Raw genomic sequence first — 26,429 nt, 5'->3', positions numbered from 1 at the left:
CCTCCCTATCTCTTCGTGCCGGCAATGGGAAGAGTAGAAAAAAACCAATAAGAAAAGGGAGAAAATGAAATAGAAGATATCATTTATTCTACTCTTTTATATTGTATTAATTATATTTGATTTTTTATACAAAATTATGAAAAAAACAATAAAAACTTTAAAAGATAAAAAAATAGAAGAGAGAGAAGGGAAAGGGACTCGGAGAGAGAGCAAAGAAAAGGAGGGGGGAATATAAAGAAAAATAGGGAGAACGGAGAGGTCATAATAGTATGAACAGGATACTTTAGGATTGTGCCCCGAGCAACTTTGAGATTGTTTTAGACATGCATGGTGTGCAGAAAATGAACATCATATATCTTTCATCTTCCTTTCCTTTCTTTCCTTTTGTCATTTCTTTTTTGTTCCCAGTTTCAGAACTTTTTGGGGGGCTTGGGGCAGTGTTATCGGATGGGGTCCGGAACAATAATGGCACAAGGGTTTTTATCCTATAAGGAGGCAAAATAACATTCTTGGTGGGGGGGGGGTGACACACAATTTCTTTAAATCGAGCGAGAAGTGCGAGCTAATTTTATTTCAAAAATAATGGTGTCCCTCCTGACTTGAAAAGCGACCTGTTAAGGACTAGCTGTTTGCATTAATTGGGTCATGAAGATGATATCTCACCAAATAAATAGTGTGAGCGCGAAGGGATGATACCTGGACGTTCTAAGCACCTTTTTTGTCATCATGAACTGAATGGGTATCTAATTCGCTGAAAATATTTCAGTTATGAAAATTGTGGACACGCAGGATATGTATCTCGCTAAAACAAATAATGAAAACTCTAATGACATTGGATTTTTAAGACCCATGTAAATAGATAATTTACTTATTTCAATTATTAGTTACTGCGAGCGCGTAGCGCGAGCGACATCGTGAATTTTATATAATGACCTGAAAGATCTATGTTAGTGACCAAAATTGTCGGGAGCTAAATGCTAACGGTGAATGGATGAGAAAATTTTCAAAATTTTAAGAACAAAAAAAAAAGTCTTGGAGAATTATGACAATGCTTACTAAACATTTTTTTCTTCAAAATTTCGGGGGGTTGGGCAACTCACTGGGCCTCATCATTTGGTGCCACCACTGGTCTGGGGCGGAGCCCCCGGAACCTCGTGATATTTTAAAACTTTGCAGATGGCCAACATTTTTTTATCATATCGCGGGTATATACACCACATATTATATTAAAGGGATGGTCCGGGCTGAAAGTATTATAGCTTTATAAATAGAGTAAAATTCACTTAGCAAAATGCCAAAAATTTCATCAAAATCGGATAACAAATTAAGAAGTTTAAATTTTAGCAATGTTTTGTGAAAACAGTATGGTCATGATATTCATTAGGTGGGCTGATGATGTCACATCTCCACTTGTTCTTTTGTATTTTACTATATGAAATTAGGTCTATTCAAATTTTTTTCCTCCAAGAGCTAGAAAAATTGGATTGTCCATTGATTTATTGCATTTGATATTATTTTATTGCTGCAACTTATTTCACTATAAGGGAGACATTATTCACACAAGTATGAAATAACGGGGAAAAAAATTATGTATTAACACGTTAAGAAAAATGAAAGTTGAGATGTAACATCCACAGCCCATCTAATAAATATTCATGATGATTGTTTTCACAAAATATTGCTAAACTTTAAACTTGTTTGTTTGTTTTATTTCATAACAATATAGATACAATAACGGAGGATCGCCCAATTCAGCTGTATTTGCAAAATACTGCTGTTCTTCCTTGGGGTCCTACATTTACCAAACAAAGTAATATACACCAATAAAAATACTAAAAGAAAAACATTTCCAAGTAAAGTACATTGACAGAAAAGTGTTCAAAAAAAGCTTACTAAAACTATGAAAACAAAAAGAAAGAAGTAAAAATACAAATGCTCAATCTAAATAATCATAATAGAGTATGAAAGCAACTTAAAGTTGGTACATTATGAATTTCATTGAGCAATCGATTATAAATTGATATCCCCGATAGAAAAATGTCCTTTTACAATTGTTAGAATTTGGCTTGGGTAAATTAATAACAAATACTTTAGTATTTGTTTTCCGATTTTAATGAAATTTTTGGCATTTTGCTCAGTGAATACCACTCTATGTATCAAAATATAAATATTTTCACCCCGGACTATCCCTTTAAGTTCAAAGCAGTTCAGTGCGGATAATAAACGAAATATATTAAAGCAGCAAAACATAGCAAAAGTGGAAAATTTGTATAAGTCACCAGCGAGCGAAGCGAGCTAGAAAATCTTGGCCTTTTAAAAAGATTTTAAATATAAATTCAAATTATGTGATGGTCGCATTGGCAAATTTAGCCGATCAATCAATCAATAATTAGTCACGCGATATCGTATAAAAGAGACATGTTAATTCATAATACAATTATTTTTTAGGGGTATAACTCCGTCCTTGTTGATTAATTGAATTGAAGGCTACACGTGCCATAGAAAATGTTTCCTGAGAATTATTTGAAGATTAGAAGAACGTTAAACTCATATTTTCAACAAGACGTTTTGTATCGATATACGGCCCCATATTTTTTCGGTATGCCTATTTTCTGCAAGAGCATGCAGAGACAGCCGATCTACAACAAAAGGCTAAAGATAATCATTCGACCCAACCCATTCTCATTTTTCTTACTTTGTAATCTGATTACAAAAAAGTAAGTATGTATAATGATTAGACTGATTCGAGAAGAAAAATATGGTTAACAACTCAACAAACTTTGTGCAAATAAAACAAAATACATGTATCACTCGGTTTTCGGAACTATGTTAGTGGCGGAGGAATTAGGACTGAGTGTCATTAATGAATAAAATCTGCTGATGAGATGCTTTACCGAGTTGCCCCTAAATGTGCATGCGCCGGGTCAAGCAGGTGTTTATCTTGTTACCCGAATCGAGTTCTACAAGTTAGGATAGGTGGTTACCCTGGCTAGGCCGTCGGGATATCCCTGGGGCCCCTTGAAAAAAATACTTTTTTAAATTAAAAAATGGTCTAAATAGCCCTTTATTCCCTTTAATTTTGTTAATTTGAGCCCCCTTAATGTACATGCGCCGGGTCAAGCAGGTGTTTATCTTGTTACCCGAATCGAGTTCTACAAGTTAGGATAGGTGGTTACCCTGGCTAGGCCGTCGGGATATCCCTGGGGGCCCCTTGAAAAAAATACTTTTTTTAATTAAAAAATGGTCTAAATAGCCCTTTATTCACTTTAATTTTGTTAATTTGAGCCCCCTTAATGTACATGCGCCGGGTCAAGCAGGTGTTTATCGTGTTACCCGAATCGAGTTCTACAAGTTAGGATAGGTGGTTACCCTGGCTAGGCCGTCGGGATATCCCTGGGGGCCCCTTGAAAAAAATACTTTTTTAAATTAAAAAATGGTCTAAATAGCCCTTTATTCCCTTTAATTTTGTTAATTTGAGCCCCCTTAATGTACATGCGCCGGGTCAAGCAGGTGTTTATCTTGTTACCCGAATCGAGTTCTACAAGTTAGGATAGGTGGTTACCCTGGCTAGGCCGTCGGGATATCCCTGGGGGCCCCCTTGAAAAAATACTTTTTTTAATTAAAAAATGGTCTAAATAGCCCTTTATTCACTTTAATTTTGTTAATTTGAGCCCCTTAATGTACATGCGCCGGGTCAAGCAGGTGTTTATCTTGTTACCCGAATCGAGTTCTACAAGTTAGGATAGGTGGTTACCCTGGCTAGGCCGTCGGGATATCCCTGGGGGCCCCTTGAAAAAAACAATTAAATTAGAAATTTCCAACCCTTTTATTCACTGACTTTTGTCCCCTAAAAAATCCTCGTATTAGGGCAAGCCAGCTATTTTATGGTTGCCCGAGACGTGTTCCACCTTTTAAACCCCCTAGCTAGCTTTCAAAACCCCTAATTTTTTAATATCGAATATTGAATATCTGTCCAACTTCACACGCGTTTGAATATCGAACCTGAATATCCAACCAACTTCACAGTTTGAATATCGAATATCGAATATCCAACCAACTTCACGCCGGTCATCGTAGATTAGACATCATGGGGCCCGTTTCTCAACACCGTTATAAGTCTAACTTCTTGACTGAATCGGAGATAGTGAGCTACTTGTCCGCTGTTTCACGAAGTCCTCTTTACCAAGTTCAGGCCCAACAAACGTAATCAACCATAGAGGTTGAAATTAAATCCCAAAACAAGTGGGATAATGTAATACAAAATACCGGTAACGATGAAAACCATAGCACATGCTCGATCGCACTCGTCGCATGCATGCATCATACACGTGCGTGGTGGTAGTACGCCCTCTATTGCCCTCTCATTTCCAGTATGTTTGACGTGCTGTACTTTTATTTCTCAGCTCTACAGAATTTCTGTGCTCTCCAGAATTTCTGCAGTCTCTATTTTCGACGAGGTAGCGCTATTTGCGATGGACTATAATTCAGTCGTTTTGTTTAATTTTGCGGTTGTCTGTATTTCTGAGGTTGCCTCTATTTCTGTTGTTGTTTATGTTTCTGAAGTTTTTGTGTTCTGAGGTTGTCTATATTTCTGTTGTTTATGTTTCTGAAGTTTTCTTAAATTCTGAGATTGTCTATATTTATTAGGTTGTCTACAATTCTCTGGCTGTCTATATTTTTGAAAATGTCTTTATTTCTGACGTCTCTATTATTCCTGTAGTTCTCTTCAATTATGCGGTTGTCTATATTTCTGAAGTTGTATTTAATTCTATGAATGTCTTTACATTTCTCAGTCTTTCTCTATTCCTGCATGAACCTATATTTCTGTGATTGTGTTCAATTATATGGTTATCTACGTATTTTTTTATCATTTATTATTCTTTGCGATTGTCTTGTTTTTGTGTTTGTCCTTATTTCTGCACTAATGTTTGATTCTGTGAATTTCTATTTTTTTGTTATCTTAATTATTTTAAAAATTTCTTTATTTTTAGATATATTTCTGCATTTTAGTTTATTTTCAACGGTACATATATATTTCTCAAATCGGTAATTTTGGCACTTATGGCCGCCCATATATATACGTGCATGAGTGGAAAACTATCATTTTGAAGTGATACTAATTTTGCATTTTTTTAATTGATTTATTTCATTTCTTTTCTTTCCAAAAATAAATAAATACAATTACAAAAATGAAAAAAAGTAACGACCTTACATTTGCAAAGATTGGGCAATTATACAAACAAAATACGATACTTAGTATCATCATTTCATAAAACTTAACATTCTTAAAACCATGGGTATTCGTGTGTATGTTAAATAGAAAGGGTTGAAATGAAAAGAGAGACCAGCTTAGAAGCTAAATGGCTTGTTGGACGCTGATCTCTCGAATACGTTAATAATTATGCATTCCTTGAAAATATTGAACATATCGTAAGCCTTTGCCAAAATGATGTTTGACACAATATCTGCGATGCTGGAAATTACAGCCCTATAGGTGATTTTGAATGCTAGTCTATCCCAACAAAAAAAATTAACAAAAAGTTAAAGAAAGTTGAAGAAAAGCCACAATGTTAATGGCACTTAAATGCATGCTCCAGGCTGAAAATATTTATATCTAAATAAATAGAGTCAAAATTCAAACACGGAATCAATGCTTAAGATTTAATCAAAATCGCATGACAAATAAAGATATTATTGAATTTTAAAGTTTAGAAATATTTTTGTGAAAACGATTACATGCTCATCGATAGTCAAGAATATTTATCAGGTGGGCTGACGAGTGATGATGTCACATCCCCACTTTCCTTTTTCTTATGGTATTATATAAAATCATAAACATTTCATTGTTTCGTACATGTGTAAGTGATGCGTCTCCATTGTGATGAAATGAGTTTCGGCAATAAGAAGCAAATAATAATAATAATCCGCTTTTATATAGCGCTTAATCCATCGGAACGACGTTTCTAAGCGCTTTACAGATATATTATTACCCCGGTCATCGGATTCAATCAGTCATTTTCGCACACAATGTGTGCACATCCTCCACTCCCTGGGGAGTATTCCAGTCAGTCGCCTGTGAGGCGCACACAATACTGGACAAGCTACAATGACTTTCACATCCTACCGGGTACCCATTATTTTAGCACCTGGGTCGAGAGTGGCAAAGTGTGGATTAACGCCTTGCCAAAGGACGCCAGACCGCGGTGGGATTCGATCACACGACCCTCTGTTTACAAGGCGAGAGTCAGAACCACTACACCACGGCTCCTCCACACACACAATTATGACAAACGCACTTAATTAGTTGTCAATCCAATTGTTTTGGTTCTTAGTAGAAAAATAATTAATAAACCTAATTTCATATAATGAAATACTAAAGAACAAGTGGGGTATGACATCATCAGCCCACCTAATCAGTATTCATAAGGACATAAGTGGTGTTAGTTTTACACCTATATGTGATATTACAACACATATGGTTGTTACACTCTTTTTACACTCTTTGGTGTTATGTTCAATCTCTATAGGGTGTTATCTTAACACCTCAGGGTGTGGTCCTCCATTAACACCAATTTGTGTCAGTTTTAACACCACGGTTTTTACAGTGTTGATGATGATGAATTTAGCGAGTGAGAAAGGGTCTCCATGCAGTCATTTCCACCCCAATAGAAAAAAAAAATATTTGAATAAACGAAGAAAAATTCACCAAGCATAATACTGATATTTCATTAAAATCGGATGTAAAATAAGAAAGTTATCACACTTTTAAGTTTCGCTTAATTTCACATAACATTTGCTATGCTTCTTAAAGGGATGGTCCGGCTGAACGTAAGTATAGCTTGATAATTAGAGTAGAATTCACTTAGCAAAATGCTGAAAATTTCATCAAAACCGGACAAAAAATAACAAAGTTATTGAATTTTAAAGTTTAGCAATATTTTGTGAAAACAGTCGTCATGAATATTCATCAGGTGGGCTGAGGATGTCACATCTCCACTTATTCTTTTTCATTTCATTATATGAAATTAGGTTTATTCATTTTTTTTCCTCCGAGAGCTCAAAAAATCGGATGGACAACTGATTTAGTGAATTAGATATTTATTGATGCAACTTATTTCATTATAAGGCAGACATATTCACACAAATATGAGATAATGAAAAAAAAAATCATGATTTTATGTAATAACAAAAGAAAACGGAAAGTGGAGATGTGACATCGTCAGCCCATCTAATGATATTCATGAGGACTGTTCTCACAAAATATTCCTAAATTTTAAACTTCAATTACTTTAATATTTGTTATCCGATTTTGATGAAATTGTCGGCATTTCGTTCAGTGAATTCTACTCTTATGTATCAAGATATAAATATTTTCAGCCCGGACCATCCCTTTAAAGGTCAAGCCCACCTAAGAAAAATGTTGATTTGAATCAATAGAGAAAAATCAGACGAGCACAATGCTGAAAATTTCATCAAAATCGGATGTAAAATAAGAAAGTAATGACATTTCAAAGTTTCGCTTATTTTTAACAAAATAGTTATATGAACGAGCCAGTTACATCCAAATGAGAGAGTCGATGATATCACTCACTCACTATTTCTTTTGTTTTTTATTGTTTGAATTATACAATATTTCAATTTTTACGAATTTGACAATTAGGACCTCCTTGCCTGAAGCACATAATGTTAAAATAATGTAATTACACGTGTTCAGGGAGGAATATAACTTCATTTCACGTGACAATGACGAGAAAATCAAAATTTTCCATATTTCATGTTAAAAAATACAAAAGAAATAGTGAGAGAGTGATGTCATCGGTTCCCTCATTTGCATACCGACGGAGATGTGCATATAACTGTTTTGTGAAATGAAGCGAAACTTTAAAATTCCATAACTTTCTTATTTTACATCCGATTTTGATCAAGTTTTCAGTGTAATGTTTGTTGAATTTTTCTCTTTTTATTCAAATCAAGTTTTTGTTGGGGTGGACTTTTCCTTTAAATCTTCTTCCTCTTCTTTTCAAGTGCATTCCACTCCGTCTGGCGTATTGTCACATTGTTGTGCAGGTGCAACGTAATCGTATACACGTAGTGTCTTATCAGATCATTTCTGCACATCCTGGTCGGTGAGAAATATCATGAAACAACGATTAATTGCTCCATGAGCATATGGAATTAGAATTGTTTACTTATTTTGTCATTCAAACGATGAAAAAAAAAGGAGTGAGAAACATGAGACCGTGGGCATACCATTGAGCATATCGGCTTTGGTGAAATAGCGAAACTTCTTATTTTACATCCGATTTTGATGAAATTTTCAGCGTTATGCTAGTTTCAATTATTCTCAATTATTCAAATCAACATTTTCCGGAGATGGACTCGACATTTAAAGTCGCTCTTACCTCCCCCCCCCCGGGGGTGGGGGGGGGCAGTCAAATATATTGCTATACACACGCGTGACCGGTTACACTTCGTAATTCCGAAGGTTCGTAATTCCGAATCACGTAAATTGCCTATACCTCATTGTTCGTTAATCCGAAAACGTAAAAGGGTTCGTTAATCCGAACATTTGTTGCGTTATTCCGAAGGTTCGTTAATCCGAAAACAAAATAAGATTCGTTGTTCCGAAGGTTCGCTAATCCGAAAACGAAATAAGGTTCGTTAAGCATTTAGTTTTCGGACTAACAAACCTTCGGAATTACGAACCTCACTTCGTTTTCGGACTAACGAGCCTTCGGAATTACGAACCTCACTTCGTTTTCGGAATAACGAACCTTCGGAATTATGAACCTTCGGAAATACGAACCTTCGGAATAACGAACCTTCGGAATATCCGAACCTTCGGAATAACGAAGCTTCGGAATTACGAATGTATGCGCGCGTGACCAATAAAAAACTTTTAAAGGGGTGTTTGTTCAGTTTGGACGTGGGCTGCGCGTTCTCTCGTTATAAGGGTATCAAAAACACCCACTTTTTAAGGGGTAGTTTTGAAAGTTTTTGATATCTCATCAAATTCAAACCAAAAGAAGCCGTCTCTTCCATCTCTAGTACCCTATCAACTCGAATTCAATTGACCTGCTGTGATTAAAAAAAATGTTTTCGAAAGAGAATTATGAGCGCAAAAAATAGGAAAAGATTGAAGAATTTGAAATAAATTCCCCTTACCGCGCGAAGCGCGGAAGCTTAAAGCGTCTTATAAAAATAGAGAACAGAAATGTTACAAATATGCCTACCTTGGTCACATCAGATTTTATTGCAAAAATTGTATTCACATCATATTTCGTTAACTCTCAAATCAAAACAGAAACAGGTATATGCAAAAAGGAAATAGGCTCTATTCCTGCCGCGATTGGCGTTGACGCTCTGAATTAAAGAAATTTCTCTGAAACTTAAACTTGTTCTTATTTTGATAATTCTTAGATTCGATTAAGAAGAAAAGGGAGCTCAAAGTTGAAAGGGATGATGCAAGCTAGAAGAGGGTCTTTCCCTTTCCATGCTCACAAATCATGGAACCCTTTGTGAATTATTTTGGAAGAAAAAAAACATTGTGTAATTGCTTCCTTTTGTTTGATCAAGAAACTGATATTCAAAATTTCAAATCAATGGCGCAAAACAAGATAAGAAATGGATGTACAGCAACACAGAATAAAATGTACTATCGTACTAATCTTGCATATACCATGTATACCACGGCATGAATTTAATGCCTTCCCCTATGAGCAGATACTTTGCAAAAAAAAATAATTACTGAAAAGCGTAGAAATAGCATGTGGGGACTAAGGTAGTGGCGGAAAAGTCTCCACGCTCCGAACAGAAGAGCCAAAATTTTGTATCAATGCAAAAAAAAAAATACTTTGCTTACTTTAAACTATACTTTATGAATAATGTATACTGTGCAATTCCTGGCAAGAATATACAATTCCCCCAGCCGGGAAGGGGAAGAAGGAGTAGAAAAATGTGTGGTCAACAAAAGGGAATAGCAATATTGATTCCCGCTCGGAGCGCGGAAGAAAAAAATTGTATAAAGAGAAAAGAACGTCTCGTTCAGGTTTATATTCTCTTGACAAAAAAGAGGGGAAAAACAACAAAGCTTTACGTTTCTTCCCTTTCTACATTCGCTTTTTCTTTTTCTCCTTCTTTTTTCCCCTTTGGGAGCGTTTTTTTTTGTGGGGGTGCGACCGCCCCCACCACCCCCTTGGCTACGCGCCTGAGGTAAAATTGAAACACTTGAGTTGGTATTTTTTTCCTGGACTTCCATGCAGACCTTCTCATGTCAAATTGCTCTTTTAATATTCAAATTTGAAGAAGACTTGCCAATGAATTATTATTTGCATTTATTTTTGTAAAAAAATAAATATATCACTATTTTTTTATGTTGTGCATTATGTTTGTTACCAATTTCTGTTACAAATGCTGAAATAAAATAAAATGATACTTCTCTGGTCAGATTCTTGGGTAAATAAAACGTTATCATTCTTATTATGATAATTCTTTTCTTCTTGTATATATCGTCTCTATATATTATTTAGTGTTAATAATAGATTTTAATTATTTTTCTTTCTTTCTGTAAATAGAATAACTTTTCCTTTTATTATCGTATAATTATGTAATGTCGAGGACATCCTGAGCAAGCCCGTTGTTTTAATGCTACTGTATGCTGTGGTGATTTGCCAAATAAAATCAATCAATCAACCAACCAACCAACCAATCAATCAATCAATCAACCAATCATTCATTCAATCACTCAATCGATCAATCAATCAATCTAATCTATCAATCAATCAATCAATCAATCAATCAAACAATCAACCAACCAACCAACCAATCAACCAATCAATCGATCGATCGATCAACCAACCAACCAACCAATCAATCAATCATTCAATCAACCAACCAACCAACCAATCAATCAATCAACCAACCAACCAACCAACCAATCAATCAATCGATCGATCAATCAATCAATTTCCCTTCTCCCTTCAAATTATTTGATTCTCCTTCCCTTTATTTCCCTTCACCTTTTTATTCTCCGTCCCTCACCGTTTTTTTTTTCGTTTGCTTCCATTTGGCCCCTTCCATTCTTTCATTTCCGTTTCCCTCCTTTAAAGGGGAATCCAACCCAAATAAAAACTTGATTTTAGAGGAAAATGAAAAATCAGACAAATTTATAGGTGAAAGTTTGGAAAATATCGGACAAACAATAAAAAAAAATGAATTTTTAAAAGGTGTAAATATTGGTTATCAATATACCAATGAAGACTTCAAATTGGCTGCGTATCTGATGTCATTGTGACGTAAGGCAAGGAATACTCTTCCATGTATTACAATACATAAAAACATGTAAAATGGCTAAAATGTCATTTTACTTTTTTCATTTTTTTTTTCAAATTGAGCTTATATAGATTACTGCCCCAGGGGAATGGACCCTAAGGAGAAAACCACAAATCCCTGATAATTAAGTACATAACCTATGAGAAAGTTGTCCTTGCCCCTTGTCATATGTAAATATCCAATTACCGTGATTTGAAACCTACACAGTCTGAGGGATCTCAATTTTAAAACAGCCATAAATTTCTTTATTTTTGCTTATCCGATTTCATTCAAACTTTCACCATTCTGTTTTAATAATTTTTCTCCTTTCCTCACAACATTTTGTTACCAAGGTTCGATTCCCCCTTTTCTTTCCTCTTCGTTTTCTCAATATTTCCCATCTCCCTTTCTTGTCTCCCCCTTTTTAGGGAAGGGGGCACTCCGCTAGATTTTGGTTCTACGTGACCTCTGAACTGAGTTATAGTACAACTATTCATATTTTAAAAAAGAATTAAATGCATACACACGACATGGTGTAGACTTGTTGGAAACAATTTAAAGCTGAATTTTACCAGACTTTATTAAGAAGGGGGGGGGGGCGGGGTATGTAATAGTACGCTTGTCTTTTGTTTTATCTTGGCGCTGACAATTAGACATTTTTAATGTTATATGTTTCGTTTGAAAATTGATTCCATTACTTATTTATTTATATTTCGAATGTTCTATTTTTCAAGCAATTTTAATTCAGACAGGAATATATGAAGTGGGGACCTTTTATGCTGCCCCCAAAAATGTTAAGTGAAAAAAAAAACATCTTTAAAAAAATAAAAGAAAAAAAAACTTCGCCCTACCATCGAGGGACGTCGGAAAGATTGGAAAGACCCCCCCCCCTTTTTTTTGAGAGATTTTGAGGGAGGGGTATCACCAAGTACAGGGCCCACCTTCCGACGTGACATAAATATCTCGATAACACCTTATACAGTGCGTATCAAAAAAAAGTTTACACTTTGAAGAAATCCTGTAAAATTATACATTTGTAATATCCTGAAGATTTTTCCACATTTTATCATTGGTACAGATCCATTTAAGCAAATGACGATATAACTATTGAAAAATATTTCCGCTTGAGTGAGCACCACTTATTTTTGAAAAGTTAGTGAAAAATGATTTGCGCAGAACTTTGAAATAGCTATGCGAATAAAAGTAAACCTTTATTATGAAGAACACGTATAATTTAGCAAGCAAAATTGGTTTGAAGATATCTTTGACCTCTTTTAACTTGTTTCCTTGCCCAATACACTTCGAAAAGTGCATTGCGCCCCGCCCAACTCCCCCACACACCAAGGCCATCAAGACGATATTTTATTTACACTGAGCTGTGATTTACATAAAATGAATAAGGCTTGATTTTTATTTTGTTAATCATTGTCAAGCTTGGGAAAAGTGTGGAGAAACAAGTATTATATGAAAAATTAAATGTCAACCCACTTTAAATAGTAAAAACTTAGTGAAAAAGTGCTGGAGATGTCTGATGTAAACTTTTGTTCAGATTTAGTTATGTCCTCAGATCCAGCTGGCACAAAAAGGGTAAAAGTTGTGCTTACTAAGTGTTGAAATTTCAATTTGGGTGGCAAAATTTGTTTAAAAATGCTTGAATGTATCTGTTTTATCTTAATTGACTTAAAGTGCAAGGGAAATGTAGGAAAAATGTATCGAAGGGTAAGTTTGATTTCGCCCTTTCCCCTTGACTCTGCGTGAAAACTAGCATTTCTGCGCAAACAGATTTCTGCGAGCTTTACAAAAATGGACAGTGCTCACTCAAGTGTAACATTCTGTCAAAACTTTTACTTTCATTGGATAGATGAGACCCTAACCCAAAATTATATGTGAAAAAATTACCCACATGTTATATATTTTTTAATTCCCAGAGCTTTTTCAAAGTGTAAACTTTTTTTTGATACGCACTGTATAATATAGTAAACTCAAGATTTAGACCTACTTATGTGAATTTAAACTTTATCTGTTCATATATTTTGTAATTGCATAATTCATATATTTTTGTAATACCATATGTTAGTACAATGAACTCATTATAAAATCAGAACAACTTAAGAATAAACCACGGGATAGCATGTCCCCTTCTTCCCCCTTCTAATCTTTTTTTTGTGTAATAACATTTAATAGATACAATCCACATAGACTTTCCTTTTCTATTTACAATAACAAGTTCAAGTTTCAAGTTTATTAATTCAAAACCAAAAAACATCAAATCATAATCAAAATAGCGTAAATGAGTACATGAACATACATCAATCAGACTAAAGCATATACGAATTGGTTTTAGGACCCCTTTAAAAGCAAAGCTTGTGAGTAGGGCCCTGGAATACTTATGATTATTATCATAAAACATAGGATATACTAATCTACAAAATACAAAGGAGAGAGAGAAAAAATGTATAACAAGGTTAAGATGCTAAAAAATAAAATGGAAAAACTATTACAAACACACACATATATACATACACGCACACACACACACACACACAACCACATCCAACCACACATGAACATACTAAACATAGATTCTGTGTAGGTCATCAACTTAAACATGTTAAATGCAAATACATCAACTTGAAATACATATTGAAGGTAATTCAAAATCTGTCAAGAAAATAAGTTTTGGATAATCTTTTGAACATGAAAAGAGTTTTACTATTTTTTATATCAACAGGTAAATTGTTCCACTCTTTAATACATGATGAAAGGAGGTCAGAGTGACAATTGTTCTCGCAAATGGCTGACGAATACGATCCTTTTGACGTGTATTATAATTATGTATTTTTGAATTCTGAAGAAATAATTTTTTAAGGTACATTCTTGGGGCATTGATTGTAGTTTGAACATGAACAATGCACAATTAAACGATACAAGTTCACTAAGTGGTAGCATTTTCAGACGAAGAAATAATGGAGTACTTGGATGTCTATAATTAGAATTTGTTTTAAGTCGTATTGCCCTTTTCTGCAATATTCTCAATTTCTCAAGATAAGACTTGAAAGTGTTTTCCCAGGCAACATTACAATATGTCAAATAAGGTAGAACAATACTATTGTATATTGTTATCAGTATCATTTCAGGTAAAATTGATTTTAACCTATAAATAACGCCCACACTGCGAGACACCTTTGTGCAGACAGCATCTATATGATTTTTCCATGATAGGTGTTCATCGATATATAACCCAAGAAACAAAATATTTGCACTTGGTTCAACATCATGATCATCTATATGAAGACAAGTTATACGCCCTGGTAGCTTTTTACCCTTAGAGCGGAATATTATGCATTTTTTTTTTAATATTCCACAAAAGCTTATTGCAACAAAACCATGAATACAGCTTCTTAATTTCTTGATTTGCAACCAGTAACAAATTTTCTATTGACTTATCAGATAGCATCAGACTGGTATCATCAGCAAACAGGGAGTATGAGAATAATGTTGATGAATGTATTATATCGTTTATATATATCAGAAACAACAGGGGACCAAGAACAGAACCCTGAGGTACACCATAGTTAATCGTAGCATGTTTGGATCTAGATCTATCTATCATAACAAATTGTGTCCTATCACACAAATAACTTCGGAACCATGACAATGCTACACCACGAATTCCATAGTGTTTAAGTTTCTTGAGAAGGATATCATGGTCAATGGTATCAAATGCCTTTGACAGATCTAAAAATATCCCCAGACACTATTTGTTTTCATCAATAGCCTTTATGATATTACTCAATAAGTTAAAAACACCCATTTGTGTGGAGAAGTTTCTACAAAATCCGCACTGCTGAGGAATCAAGATGTTCTTTAGATAAAAAGTCATTTAAACGTTTATAAATTATTTTCTCTAGAATCTTTGAAAATATTGGTAACAATGCTATCGGCCTATAATTCACGACATTCTTACGATCAGATTTTTTATACACCGGCACAACTTTAGCTACCTTTAGTTTATCTGGAACGACCCCTATAATGACATATTGATGATTTTACATAAAGGTTCAACAAAAATGTCAATACTCTCCTTTATAATTCGAGGTGAAATATCACTCTAAAGTATGAATTTTGTTATGAATTGAATTGACTCTTTTGATAATCTCTTGTTTTATGTTTGTTTATGTATACCTATACTGTATTCAATTTAAGTTGCCCTGTATTACGTTCGTTTAGAACTGACAACCTGGGTCCATTATTGTCACTGATTCCCTTTTTTATGAATAAAAGGTGATTTATAAAAAAAAACCAACGTGACAGAATTCCATTTCTTATCTAGCGCCGTCTACCGGTTTGTTTTGAAATTAGAAATGAAAGGCAAGATGGCAGCGCCCTGGGGAAAGGAAGTTTCGTCATCGGGCGGACGGGGCAATAAGTTAGCGACAGAAAATTCCCCTTCCGCCTCTCTGGCTAACATCCCAACAGGCGTTCTAATCTCGTTTGATGATGATGTCATGCCTGTGCCTCCAAGAAGAAACAAATCACTCGGAAAGAAGTCGAAAATGGAACGGGGCTCGGAGCCAAACAAAATCGAGCAGGGGGCGTTGCTCAGCTTCGCTAACCCGGAACTTCCCGATGATCCTGCAGCGAAGGATTCGCCCGGCGAGGCCGCAGCGGGGACGGATCGTGCTGAAGAGTCTTTCGACGGGAGCGACGGCATGAGCAGTGCTGTGATCGCAGAGAAGTCAAGTTGTGGAGCTACTGAAATGGAGCAAGATTTCTCAAAGGAAGGAAACACGAACACGTGCCGTTCAGAACTTCGACACAACTCGACCAGCAGCGAGGTGAGTAAAGTCTAGACAGCTGGCAGCTGTTTCGAGGAGTTTTTTAACATTTTTTTTAATTTCTCCTCGTACACAGACGGCTCGCTATCGTGCAGCCACCATTAGGGGACTTGCAATGCAAAATCCCCCCGTCGGGGCTTTTCAATTTTTGTCTTTAATGAATAAAAATTTCGAAAATTATAGTGACCAGAGTGCAAATTTATATTCCCTCTTGGCATCAATTGCCAAAAAACGGAGAAAAATGAAGTTAAAAGGAACAAAAACAGTGACTTACCTAGGCTGTCGCGCAAATTCACTTCCCCGTTTTATCCGATCTTAAGTACATAAACATATGGCCATTGAGTCCCCTGTACAGATCGCGCTAGAACTTCGGTCTCTGTATTTGGTGAATGAAGCCAACGAAGTTCAGCTGAACAACCAACAAAACAGAGAACGAAGCTTTTGGTCTAAGTAAAGTCGAGGTTAGATCTAAGTCTTCTTGAGAAGGGGCGGGGGGGGGGGGGGGGTGGATGGGGCTGATACAAATTATGAAAGTTAAACAAAAATTAGTAGTCTATTACTCACTTAACTCAATAATAGTTCCAATGTTGATAAGATTCTAACATTAAATGATTCATGCATTATTTGTAATTTGTATTTCACAATTTAATTGTTCTGAAATCTACTCTTATTTGACATTATTTCTATGATCTATCATATTTTGTTTGGTTATTGTCTTGTAATGTTAGGTCTCAACTCTCTTTCACATCACACCTTGGTAAGAATGCCTTGGAAACTTCACATTGTTTATTCTTATCTCTAAAGTAGCTTTATTGTTTAATTCTATTTCTTGGCCGTTTTCTTGTTTGTGGCTCGGGCGATTTTGCCTCCAGAAATGCTTTGTTAGCTTTGGAATTGGAAAATTATATTAAAGAAGAAAATAATGCAGGAAATCAAATCCCCGTGGCCGCAGTCAAGTGCTGCAGATTGTAATCAGTTGTTTTGCAGATTTAAGTGGTTGGTAGGCCTACATACTTGGTTGTAAAAAGTTCAATGAAAAAAGATGAGTAAATGTAGATATATTCATCTTTTCTTTTTTTTAATAGAAACTATTTTTCACAGCATATAGTGCTAGGTGACCTGTTTGTACAATTATTGTTTTATTTTTACATAACTTATAGGGTCATTCCATCTGGATTCACCCAGTGGTTGCACCCGACCGTCTCAGAATTCGGTGTAATTTGGTATACATAAAATTCAACAATATCAGTGTGTGGGACTAGAGTGAAATTTCATGGTATCTTTGGAAGTTTTTAAAGGTGAAGAAATAAAATATCATCATTGATTTTAACATATTTTGTCAATATCATACCAATAATTAACATACACGAAAATAAGGTTAAAAAATTATTTGTCCGGGGGTCAAACTCAAGGTCAAAGTTAAGGTCAAAGGTCATGACCTTATAAATTGCTCCAATACATTATTCGATGCATGTTTTGGATTCCTCTCTGAATTTCCTATCAAATGGTACCAGTTTCATGAAAATTGGTCAACACGTAACGACGCAGTGGCCATTGAAAGTTGAAGGTCGCGCCCATTTTTGTCAAAACAAGGAGAAAAGGGCGGGCCGTAGCGCGAGAACCGACGGACCGATTGGACTAATTTTTTTTGTTTTGTGCTTGGGCCATGTTGAATTTTATGTATACCAAATTACAATGAATTCTGAGACGGTCGGGTGCAAAATTGCACATTCATTGGGTGAATTGGCATGGAATGACCCTATAATAACTGCAATAAAAAAACAATATGATATCTGCTAAGCACAGTGATTTATAGTATTGATGACAATGAAAAGAATGATAAAAATAATGATGAAGTTGATAGTAATGATGATGGGATAATAAATGATAAAAACCATGAGTTGATGTTGGTGATAATGATAATTATATTAATGAAGGTGATTATGATTTATGGCAATGATAATTATCCAGAAAATAATGATAGTGATGATGATTATGAATTGAAGATGGTGATGAATTTTATTTTATGATTAGGATGAGAATTATCAATCAGACTCAGAGAACCTCTGTTTTTCATGTGGCGGGGGGGGGGGGGGGGGGAATGGTTTCACTGATATGTGGGCCAAAGTCCTTATATTTTGATAGGTTGCAAGGCTCCACACTTAAACCTTCTTGCTCGGTGGCCCGATCGATCCTCCAAAATCATCAATTTCATTTTTTTGGTGGCCCTCGAAGCAAATTTGGTGGTGATAAAACAATTTATCAAAACTTTGGTAGCCACCTAGTTTGGGCTTGTACAGAAATGTGGTGGCCCGAGCCCGCCCGACTCTCTCTCAATTTAAGTTGCCACGGGCCACTGCTATTGTTGAGCCCTACAGTAGGTTGACCATTAACATTAATCGGGGGGGGGGGGGAGGTTTGACTATACATTGTAATTGTATAGTACTTACATATCTGCAGATAGTCACAAATGGATTGCTAATAAAAAAATTGATGTCTTTGTGTGTTATGAGTCAGAAAACAGCCCTTTCCTTTTTTAGTAGAAATTATGATTATACTGAAAGAATGTGATCTACTGAAAAACAAATAATATTTCATTCAGCACGTAATATTATTTTGATGATCATTTACTTGTATTACCGTAATTGCTGTTCATAGCCATTAGAATACCATGTTTTTTTCCCTGAACCCTTATTTATAGATTTCCTCACATTGAAAAGGAAGAGTTAAACTTGAAAAGACTTTAATACTGATGTGTTATGCTGATTGAATTTAAAGGACAAGTCCACCCAACAAAAACTTGATTTGAATAAAAAGAGAAAAATATAAAGAGCACAAAGCTGAAAATTTCATCAAAATCGGATGTAAAATAAGAAAGTTTAAAGTTTCGCTTCTTTTCACAATTTAACAGAACTATGCACATCTCGTTCGGGATGCAAATGAGGGAACTGATGACATCACTCACTCACTATTTCTTTTGGATTTTATTATATGAAATATTTTTATTTTCTCGTCATTTTCATGTCGAATGAAGTTTCATTCCTCCCTTAACACGTGGAACAATTTGTGGTTCAGGCAAGGAGGTCGTTATTGTCAAATATTGACTGAGTGACATCATCGACTATCTCATTTGGATGTACATGTAAGTGACTCGTTCATATAAGCGAAACTTTGAAATGTCATAAATTTCTTATTCTACATCCGATTTTGATGAAATTTTCAGCATTGTGCTTGTCTCATTTTTCTCTATTGATTCAAATCAACATTTTTTCTGAGATGGACTTGACCTTTAAAAGAAAACCACCCACAAAGTTTTTGTAAAAATATTACTAAAACATGTACCCTTAAAAAACAAACTTTAAAAACCAAATTGGAAGAAAACACGCCTGTACGTCTAGACTGAAGAAACCCCAAAATATATAAGATACATTGATACGAACAGACAATGCACAATCGCAAATATTTTCAGTCTTATTATGATTAACATTTTATAGACTATTTGGTGCCTATCGGGCCAGTCAGATCACTTCCTCTCGAGCCAGAAAAATATTTGTTTCATTGCGTTGCACCATGTGTGTACGTATGGGCTCTGAGGAAGCAAGACAAATTAGGTTACACACCTACCCTTCCGCTGTGGGGGTCATTCCCACCAGAAAAATAATCATCTACAGTGTATAAATACCAATTTCTCAGTATGTATGTGTCATCTCCTTATTTTGTCATAGTCTACACTGTGACAACGTTGTCTGAAATTTTGATGTGTCAGGTTGTCACTTTTACCACTATTGTTTGAATCTTTTTTGTTGTTATATTTTTATGTAACTTCTGAAGGTTTCCATGGCGAAGAAGAATAGTGTAGTAGGTTTCATGGTACACCATGTATCTTTCTTGGGCAAATGTTGGTCCCGAAAAGGACCACCCAATCTCGACGTTTCGACAAGAACACACTTGTCGAAACGTCGAGATTGGGTGGTCCTTTTCAGGACCAACATTTGCCCAAGAAAGATACATGGTGTACCGTGAAACCTACTACACTATTTTTATGGCTTAAAGGGATTGTCCGGGCTGAAAGTATTCAAAGCTTAATGAATAGAGTAGAACTCACTGAGCAAAATGGAGAAAATTTCCTCCAAATTATTTGTTTTCACGAAATACTGCTAAACTTTAAACCTCAATAACTTTATCATTTGTGATCCGATTTTGATGAAATTTTCGGCATTTTGCTCATTGAATTCTGCTCTACATGTGTATTTATCTAGCCTGGATCATCCTGTAACAGATCTGTTAAACAATTGTTGTTAGAGTGACAGGCTTTTAACATAATTTTTTAAAAGTTTTTCTTTGTGTGTATTGGGTTTATTAGCTCCAATTATTTTCTCTGAAACTCTAAATTATGAGAATCAGCCTTCTCCCTGTACTGTGTACAACGTACAGTGCCAATCTATGTCTTTCATCAAACAAATATTCTGATCATATGAACATTTTTTTGCACAAAATGAAACCAAAATTGTGAAAGAGAAATTCCAGTAGAAATTCCAAAAAATGAATAAATGACTGAATAAATACATAAATATAAATAAATCAAAAAATAATAAAATAAAAATGAAAATAAATAAAAAAAGTTGGGAATCAGACCCTCTTGAAAAGCTTTACAGTGTGGTTTGCTGTTTAAAAATATTGTTGATCTTGATGAGAATAAGTACATGTAATTAATAAAACTATAAATAAATGTTTGTTTTTAGGTGGATGAAAATCACAAACTTTTCAGTTTTTTGCCAGACATGTTGCCAATTTTAGCATTTTTTTTTTCTCAGTCATTGATTGTCTTTCTTTAGCCAAATAACTGGCAGAGATTTTGTTTCCAAATGTGAATGTTATTGCTGTGTTGATCATGAATCCATGCTTTCATTTAATATTCATCCATTTGCTATTAACTATAAAACCTATGTTCATAGTTTTATTTTGTTGATAATTAGAGCAAAACAAAACACACTCTTGAAAGTTTATACTACATACCTTTAATGTGAAGTCCTGATGTTACCAAAACCAAAAAAACAAAAAACAAAATAACAAAACAAAGTGTACACATGTACTGTGATCAATACAAATTTGATATCATATGAATTATCAATTGTGAAGGGCCTGGTTATCACAACTTTATTCACATTTTGGAAGAGACAGACTACAGTAAACTGTGAAGTACATTGTAACATGTACTCACCAACTTTCCATGAACTGTTATGGTCATGTTGTTGTAAAGTGTGAAGTAACATATTCAGTATCTTTCCACAAACTAATATTTATGGTCAATATGTGTGTAAAACTCTTTTCCCCACGTCTGTAGACCATACTGATTGAAGTTTAATTCATCTCAGATTTGTCAATCTTTATTTTGTCAATCATATCTAGGATCAGAATAATTCAGTTAAACTGTGTGGCTATCTGGATAAACAAGGAGAGAAAGGACTCATTAAATCATTTAAAACAAGATGGTGAGTTTGTAAAGTTTCTCATTTGCCTCCCTTTCACATGGTAAAAAAAATTGGAATTTGAATGAGGATTCAACTGAAAAATGAGGCTAATGATAAGCATGTAAAGCCAAACTAGAACATGATAAGAAACAATAGCAATCATCATGAGAATGATGATTCAAGATTCACGTGTGAAAAGGCCCTTAGTAATTTTTTAGAAAGAAGTTGATTACTTGGAACAAAAATGCTGGAAAACAACCTTTCCTATGTCATTTTTCTAGTTTGGATAACCTACATGCACATTTAGGAGATTGTACACCATGTTCTTATTAAATTTAATTGAAATTGCTTGGGTTTTACATACTTATGAAGAATAAAGTATTTAGATATTAAAAATCATAATATTTGCCATTATTGTTTTTATCATTGTTATAGATTATTATTATTGTTTTTGTTATTGTTTATCATTATTGTAACAGTAATAATGATAATAAAAATATAATAATAATAATATTAAACAATGATTGTAATAATATTAATAATAATAATGATAATGATGATATTAATAATAATGAAATAATAACAAAAAACAATATAACAATATGAAAGAACAATAATGTAAGAAAATTAAGTTGCCATCATTATTAATTACAATTTATATCATTTATTTTCAATGTTTTGTTGTTGTCATTAAGTACATACAGTATATTTTCATTGTTACTTACTTCAATTGTATTTTAACATCAGGTTTGTGTTTGATGACCAGAGATGTCGTCTCTACTACTACAGAACACCTCAAGATGTAACACCACTTGGGTAAGTTTCTTCGGTTACACTTCGTAATTCCGAAAGTTCTTTATTCCGACGGTTCGTAATTTTGAAACACGTGAATTTCTTATACCTTGATGTTCATTAATCCGAAAACGTAAAAGGGTTCGTTAATCCGAATATTTGTGGCATTCCGAAGATTTGATAATCTGAAAACGAAATAAGGTTCGATGTTCCGAAGGTCCACTAGTCTGAAAACGAAATGAGGATTGTTGTTCCGAAGGTTCGTTAATCTGAAAACGAAATAAGGTTTGTTGTTCCGAAGGTTCGTTAGTCCCAAACCGAAATAAGGTTCATTATTCATTATGTTTTTGGACTAACGAACCTTCGGAATCACGAACCTCATTTCGTTTTCGGATTTAACGAACCTCACTTTGTTTTTGGAATAACGAACCTTCAGAATTACGAACATCATTTCGTTTTCGGACTGAGGAACGTTCGGAATTACGAACCTTCGGAATTACGAATGTATGCAAGTTTCTTCAGGTTTATTTGTTAAGTTTAGTGTAAAAAGCTGGTGTTCAAGTTCAAGCATACATACTTACTTGTGTAGCACCAGGCTCCGCATCTCGCGCTTAAGATGTATTTTCTTCCCCCTTAAAATGATCTTTCTCTTGCCCAGACACCTTTTAAAAACTGGAATTTAATTTTCATATTCAAAACGATTTCAAGGTAAGTAGAGCGTCATAGCTGTGCGCAATCTCGTTAATTCAGCGGGGGCGAGACATCTAGATAGCATCATCCCTCCTAGACCCAACATTTGAAGGAATTCCGTACTTATTTTGCTAATTTCTCAGCAATCATGCATTTTCTTCCAGATCTATTGGGCATTTATATGTACAGTTGTGCTCAGAAGTATTCATACCCCTTGGAAAATCATAGTTTTTTGCATTTTTGAGAAAAATAAGAGTAGAAATGGAGTCAGTTACAAATCAGTCAAATAATAGGTATCATGTACAAAAGCATGCCATTTTTATTTTCACCTCATTTGCATATCAAAAGAATAGGTAAAAGATGTTTTAATTTTACTTCAACATGGCTTAAAAAACTACAAAGACAATAGTGAAAACATTCATAGGGGCATTTCAATGTAGAACTAAGCATACAAGGTAATTGGCATGTGAGTTAATACTTAACCAGGAATGTCTTAATTTACCTAAAATGAGAACTTTCCATTCATTTGACTCAAATTTTGGTGTAAGTTAAATATATACTCAAAGATAAGAAATTCTGTATTATTCTTATTCAATAAAATCATTTCACTACTTGTAAAAAAAAAGAAAAAAAAATTGATGCATTGATAATGTTGCAAACTCACCTTAACAAGATTCCCTGTCCCACTTCCTGAAAAACAGCCCCAAAGCATTATGCTCCCTCTACCATGTTTTACTGTGGGCATTGTGTTCTTTGGGTTGAAGGCTTCCCCTTTCTTCCTCCAGACGTAGGCGACATCTCTGTGTCCGAAAAGCTCCATCTTCATTTAATCAGACCAAAGAACAGCCCTCCAAAACGTTTCATCCTTTCCAAGATGTCTTCTGGCAAAGTCCAAACATGATCTTGCGTTGTTGGGTTTTAGGAGTGGAGTCTTCCGTGGCCGTCATCCATTCAATCCTGCCTTATTCAAGGTCCTCTGGATGGTTTGCCTCGAGATCTTGGTCCCTTGGCCATTGAGATCTTTCAGCATCTCCTTTGTGGTGATTCTGGGGTTGACAGCAGCAGCTCGAACCAAACATCTCGCTTGCCTTGCCGAGACTTTGGGCTTCCGTCCAGGTCTTTTAAGGTTCTCCACTTTGTTGAAAGTCTTGAACTTCCTGATGTTGCTCTAGACAGTAGCCACGTGAACCTCAAACGCTTGGATATTGCCTTGTAGCCCAAACCATCTTTGTGAGCATTCACTATTCGTGATCTCAGATCGTCACTAAGTTCCTTTCGCTTGACCATGATGAAGTTTAAGCCGATTGCATTGAACTGACAAAGATCTTGCCACTGATTCTCAATTTATAGAACCACTGATGTTTCTGGAATTCAAAGACTTTCTCAACAAAATTTCATTTAAAAAAGGCAAAATGCCCCCCCCCCCTCCCCCAATCTTGAATTGATTTTTAATCAATTTCATCAACGTGGCAACTAACATCTGGACAAACCTCAGAAAAGGGAAGATTTCTGAGATCTCATGAACTTCCTCTTCCTGGATACCATGCTACATGGCTTAGATTCTTTTGTATTCATGTCTGGCATTATAAGGTCCAGCTTGAAACCATTTGGGGGTAGTAAAATATTTGAACTATGAAAAATATGGAGTCTTATACTTGAGAAAGACAGGGGTATGAATAATTTTGAACATAAGAAAATTCAGACCTAGTAATCTTCTCTATTATTATTGCAAATAAGATGAAAATAAAATCAGCATGCTTTTGTAGATAATGTCTATTAGTATATAACTACTATGCAAGTTATCCAAGTTCAGCTTTCATTTTTATGAAAAATGCAAAAAAAAAAAACATTTTTTCCTAGGGGTATGAATACTTCTGAGCACAACTGTATACAAACACTTGGTTATTAGTAATTTCATTGCATTCTGTTCAAACTCATTTTGGGATCGTTACCACAACTGGTATTTATCTTTAAGTGGGCTTATATTTAAAGACTTAAAGCTTGTGTATAGTTTTGGTAAATCCACCAAAATGCACCTATCACTATTCCAATTCATTGCTAGCTAATATGAATGGATATACCCTATAACAGTTATGATGTGGAGGATATGAAATGAAAATGTGTTTTACAGGATAAATTTTGCGATTTTACATGGAAATTTAACTTGATCGGGTCACCCGATCAAATTAAAATATCTGTGTGTTTTTGTCTTTCAATTAAATCCTATTCCAAATCATGGAATGGGCTGAAACTTTCAAGATATGTTCTTTGTCTGTAACTTTTGGATATCTAATCACTAAATTTATAAGATAAGTGCTTGAATGCCCATTTTTTAAATTTAAAACAAGCATCGCCGAGAGAGGGCGCTATATATCCAAGATTTGAATATTTGAAATTTTCTCAGAGAAGTGCAGTTGGAAAAATGTCTAACGGTCTCTACGCTTCAGTAAGACTGTCATATTAGATGATATTCGATTATCAATCACATTATTGACCCTTTACCAAAGCTATACACAGGCTTTAACCGCTGAGAATGATGCACTATGGGAAATGAACCTGGCAAGATATGAGACGTCGAGGACTTTAGGAGGGGCTGTTATAATGGCTTCTGGTTCATATGCCCTTTAAGTGACTCTCAATTGGACTCATAATCGTAAGGTTGTGAGTTCAAATCCAAACTCTGCCATCGTCTCCACTTTGATAAAAAGGCCCGAGAGTGATATCTGTCGTCTATAACGTCAGCCACTGACTGATTAACCTAGACGTTAAATGTTTCATAGGTAATTGGTTATATACCAGCTTGGCATTTACCAGCAAAATGCTGTCCTACCGAGTTCCTACCGGAGTTACCACAAACAGAAACAGAATCTCTATTTTTGTTCTCAGATCAATAGACGTTGCCAACTCCTCCCTGACATTCGATGTCGCCAACCCTGGATCGCACAGGCAATTCCAGATACAGTAAGTTATCAAAATTTACTTCCTTAAAAAAAAATGGCAGACAGAAACTGCTTATTTAAAAAAAGAGAGCCAATGGAGGAAATTAGAAAGTAAAAAGGGGGGCCTCAGCTTTCGATCCTGGCAGAATCTTCATGGAGGCAAAATGAAAACAAAACGATACTTTCATTTTCATTTATAAGGAAAGCAATCACTTGTGATCATTGTACATCATATTATATGCTTGATCTAAAAAATGAAACATATCAGAGGGGCAACGTTGTTCATACGTGTATTTGTCTATAAACAACATACGTAGTCTCTGAACTTGGCATATCTGTGGAGATCAGTGCTTCCAGTTTTCAAAACAAAACTTTGTGGAATTTACTCT

The 26,429-nt window shown here is 34.9% G+C and overlaps 1 protein-coding gene across 1 annotated transcript in view; it reads left to right on the top strand.

Annotated features, from left to right (window-relative positions):
- Positions 1–14,103: 14,103 nt before the first annotated feature.
- Positions 14,104–26,429, top strand: part of LOC121417795 (TBC1 domain family member 2B-like) — a 44,957-nt gene continuing 32,631 nt past the window's right edge. Inside the window, exons 1-5 of the mRNA XM_041611531.1 lie at positions 14,104–14,132; positions 15,644–16,148; positions 21,558–21,640; positions 22,367–22,435; positions 25,988–26,062. Of these exons, the coding sequence (XP_041467465.1) occupies positions 14,104–14,132; positions 15,644–16,148; positions 21,558–21,640; positions 22,367–22,435; positions 25,988–26,062 (761 nt within the window). The remainder of the gene's footprint in view (positions 14,133–15,643; positions 16,149–21,557; positions 21,641–22,366; positions 22,436–25,987; positions 26,063–26,429) is intronic.

Source organism: Lytechinus variegatus, chromosome 6 (genome assembly GCF_018143015.1).
Source record: "Lytechinus variegatus isolate NC3 chromosome 6, Lvar_3.0, whole genome shotgun sequence".
NCBI lineage: Eukaryota > Metazoa > Echinodermata > Echinoidea > Temnopleuroida > Toxopneustidae > Lytechinus > Lytechinus variegatus.
The sequence above is the reverse complement of the archived record's forward strand: the minus strand, read 5'-3'. Positions and strand labels throughout refer to the sequence as shown.